This window comes from Etheostoma cragini, chromosome 8, assembly GCF_013103735.1.
Source record: "Etheostoma cragini isolate CJK2018 chromosome 8, CSU_Ecrag_1.0, whole genome shotgun sequence".
NCBI classification, from domain to species: Eukaryota; Metazoa; Chordata; class Actinopteri; order Perciformes; family Percidae; genus Etheostoma; species Etheostoma cragini.
In genome coordinates, this window is record NC_048414.1 from 803833 (window position 1) to 806654 (window position 2822).

General features: G+C 41.7%; 1 protein-coding gene across 1 annotated transcript in view; it reads right to left on the bottom strand.

Annotated features, from left to right (window-relative positions):
• Positions 1-1172: 1172 nt before the first annotated feature.
• LOC117948982 (asc-type amino acid transporter 1-like) overlaps positions 1173-2822 on the bottom strand; it is a 16015-nt gene continuing 14365 nt past the window's right edge. The window contains exons 6-7 of the mRNA XM_034878952.1: positions 2592-2769; positions 1173-1742 (exon numbers count right to left, since the gene is read on the bottom strand). Of these exons, the coding sequence (XP_034734843.1) occupies positions 1660-1742; positions 2592-2769 (261 nt within the window). The 3' untranslated portion in view covers positions 1173-1659. The remainder of the gene's footprint in view (positions 1743-2591; positions 2770-2822) is intronic.

The window sequence follows — 2822 nt, forward strand, 5'->3', positions numbered from 1 at the left end:
TTTATATATATATATATATATATATATATATATATATATATACACACACACAGTATATAGTTGCATCTTGTTGCATGACCTGCATTTCTTGTATGCTGTGTATATATATACACAGTGTATATTCGTTGCTTCTGTAATAATGTGATTAACTAGAACATGCATTTCCTTCAGATGATGCGTGTGAATGCGATAAAGCATTTTTGTAGGCTTTGTGTGATATGGTTTAAGTGATAATATGATTGTAAACTACAAAAATGCATTTCCTGAAGAAAATGCGTGTGAATGCTGAAAAGCTTTCTTGTAGGCTGTGTATACATACTGTGTATATATATATATATATACACACACACTCACCTAAAGGATTAGTAGGAACACCTGTTCAATTTCTCATTAATGCAATTATCTAATCAACCAATCACATGGAAGTTGCTTCAGTGCGTTTAGGGGTGTGGTTCTGGTCCAGACCATCTCCTGACCTGGTCCAGACCATGTCCTGACCTGGTCAAGACAATCTCCTGACCTGGTCCAGACCATCTCCTGACCTGGTCCAGACCATCTTCTGACCTGGTCCAGACCATGTCCTGACCTGGTCCAGACCATCTCCTGACCTGGTCCAGACCATGTCCTGACCTGGTCCAAACCATCTCCTGACCTGGTCCAGACCATCTCCTGACCTGGTCCAGACCATCTCCTGACCTGGTCCAGACCATGTCCTGACCTGGTCCAGACCATCTCCTGACCTGGTCCAGACCATCTTCTGACCTGGTCCAGACCATCTTCTGACCTGGTCCAGACCATGTCCTGACCTGGTCCAGACCATCTTCTGACCTGGTCCAGACCATCTTCTGACCTGGTCCAGACCATGTCCTGACCTGGTCCAGACCATGTCCTGACCTGGTCCAGACCATCTCCTGACCTGGTCCAGACCATCTCCTGACCTGGTCCAGACCATCTTCTGACCTGGTCCAGACCATGTCCTGACCTGGTCCAGACCATCTCCTGACCTGGTCCAGACCATCTCCTGAACTCCAAACTGAATGTCAGAATGGGAAAGAAAGAGGATTTAAGACATTTGGAGCGTGGCACGGTTGTTGGTGCCAGACGGGCCGGTCTGAGTAGTCCACAATCTGCTCAGGTACTGGGATTTACACCCACAACCGTTTCTAGGGTTTACCTTCGATGAAAATCTGGCTGTTTTCAAGGCGTATTGAGGTCTTAAATTTAATGTTCAGAATTTTGGACGTTTTTTTACCCTGTTTCTAGTTTTCAGGACTATAGATTTGTTTGGGACCTGGTGTGAAAAGGCCTTTAGACTCGATTATACAACGGCAACGTTCCCCCGTCGGTCCGAGTTCTGTCTCGTTACAGAAACAAGAAACAAAAGGTTGTAAAATGGGAACGAAAGTCATTTTCAACAGCGTGACCCTGTCGGCATTAGGACGCCTTAGTAGAAATAACAAGAGGGAAATAAAAAGGTCAAGCAGCAAACAGGCGTTCCCACTTGACTGTTTGGGGGGATCAGAGTCTCAGAGGGTCAAAGGTCAGACAGGAAGCTCCCAACCCATGAAGGAGTGTCTGGACGGAGTAAAAACAAGAAGATCTTCACGTATTCTGAGAGAAAGTTCAAAAGAAGTGGCAGACCCCCTGCCCGATGAGGGGTCAGTCCATTATGGCGATCTCGATGGGGTCAAACTGAGGAAAGACCACGAAACACAACCTCTGGCCCACGTAGGTCGCCCTTTCTGCAGGAAAAACACAAGACTGCGGTTATATATATTTATATTATGTATTATTATACATTATATATCAGCTACAGCCAGTGGGGGAGGAAGGCAACAGGGCAATTAGTGCTTTAGCAGTTAATAACCGTTAAGAAATTAAAAAGATGAGAATATTAATATATCAATATATCAAAGCAGATGAAATATGAGATTTTATGCTGCTAGTATGGGACAATATTTAACATGCAAATCCTCGCCGTTTCCAAAAAAACACTTTTAAACCCTCTTTATATGCTTATATAGATTGTCATACAGTTTTAACAATAAAACTTCAGTATTGTAAATTAACATATTAACATAAATTAACGTTTTTAGGGTTCCTGGTGTCCTCGGGCCAAATTTGACCCGTTTAAAAAAAGTTTCAAAATTTAGAAATTTGGGATTTCTTCACAAAATTGTAAAAAGAGTAATGTGGATGGTTCCATACGACGCTCCTCACAAGTTAAATAACTGATCAGTTGACTATTTTCATTGAATATGGGTGTTTTATTTAATTTCATAGCATTTTAAGAAAACAAAAAGATTTAACAACACTGAAAAAAGTTACAGAAATCTGGGGAAAAAACAACAAAAATGTCCCAAAAAATGCAAAAACAATCGACGAAGAAACTGTAAAAAGTGAGAAAGAACTTTGGGAAAAGTTAGAAAATGTCAAAAAATGATGGAGAAAGCTTAAAAAACTTCAAAACAACAAAAATGTCCCAAAAACTTGACAAAGAACTTATAAAAAGTGAGAAACGCGTCTTCAGGAGGTTTTAACTTAAGATTTTGACCCAGAAAAACTAAATGTTGGAAAATTCAGGAACTCACCAATGAAGTTGTAGATACACTTTGGTTTTTCTTTCCAATGGATGCCCAGGAAGTAGACGGGTACGCCGGTGAGCATGATGACCAAACCCACGCCACAGACCACGGGCTCCGAGTAAAGACTGAAACCCAGCAGCAGGGCCCAGAACATCAGGTAGCAGACCGGAACCAGCAGGTTCACCTGAAGGAGACAACCTGAGGTCAGTCTGGGATTTAAAATATGTACATATATAT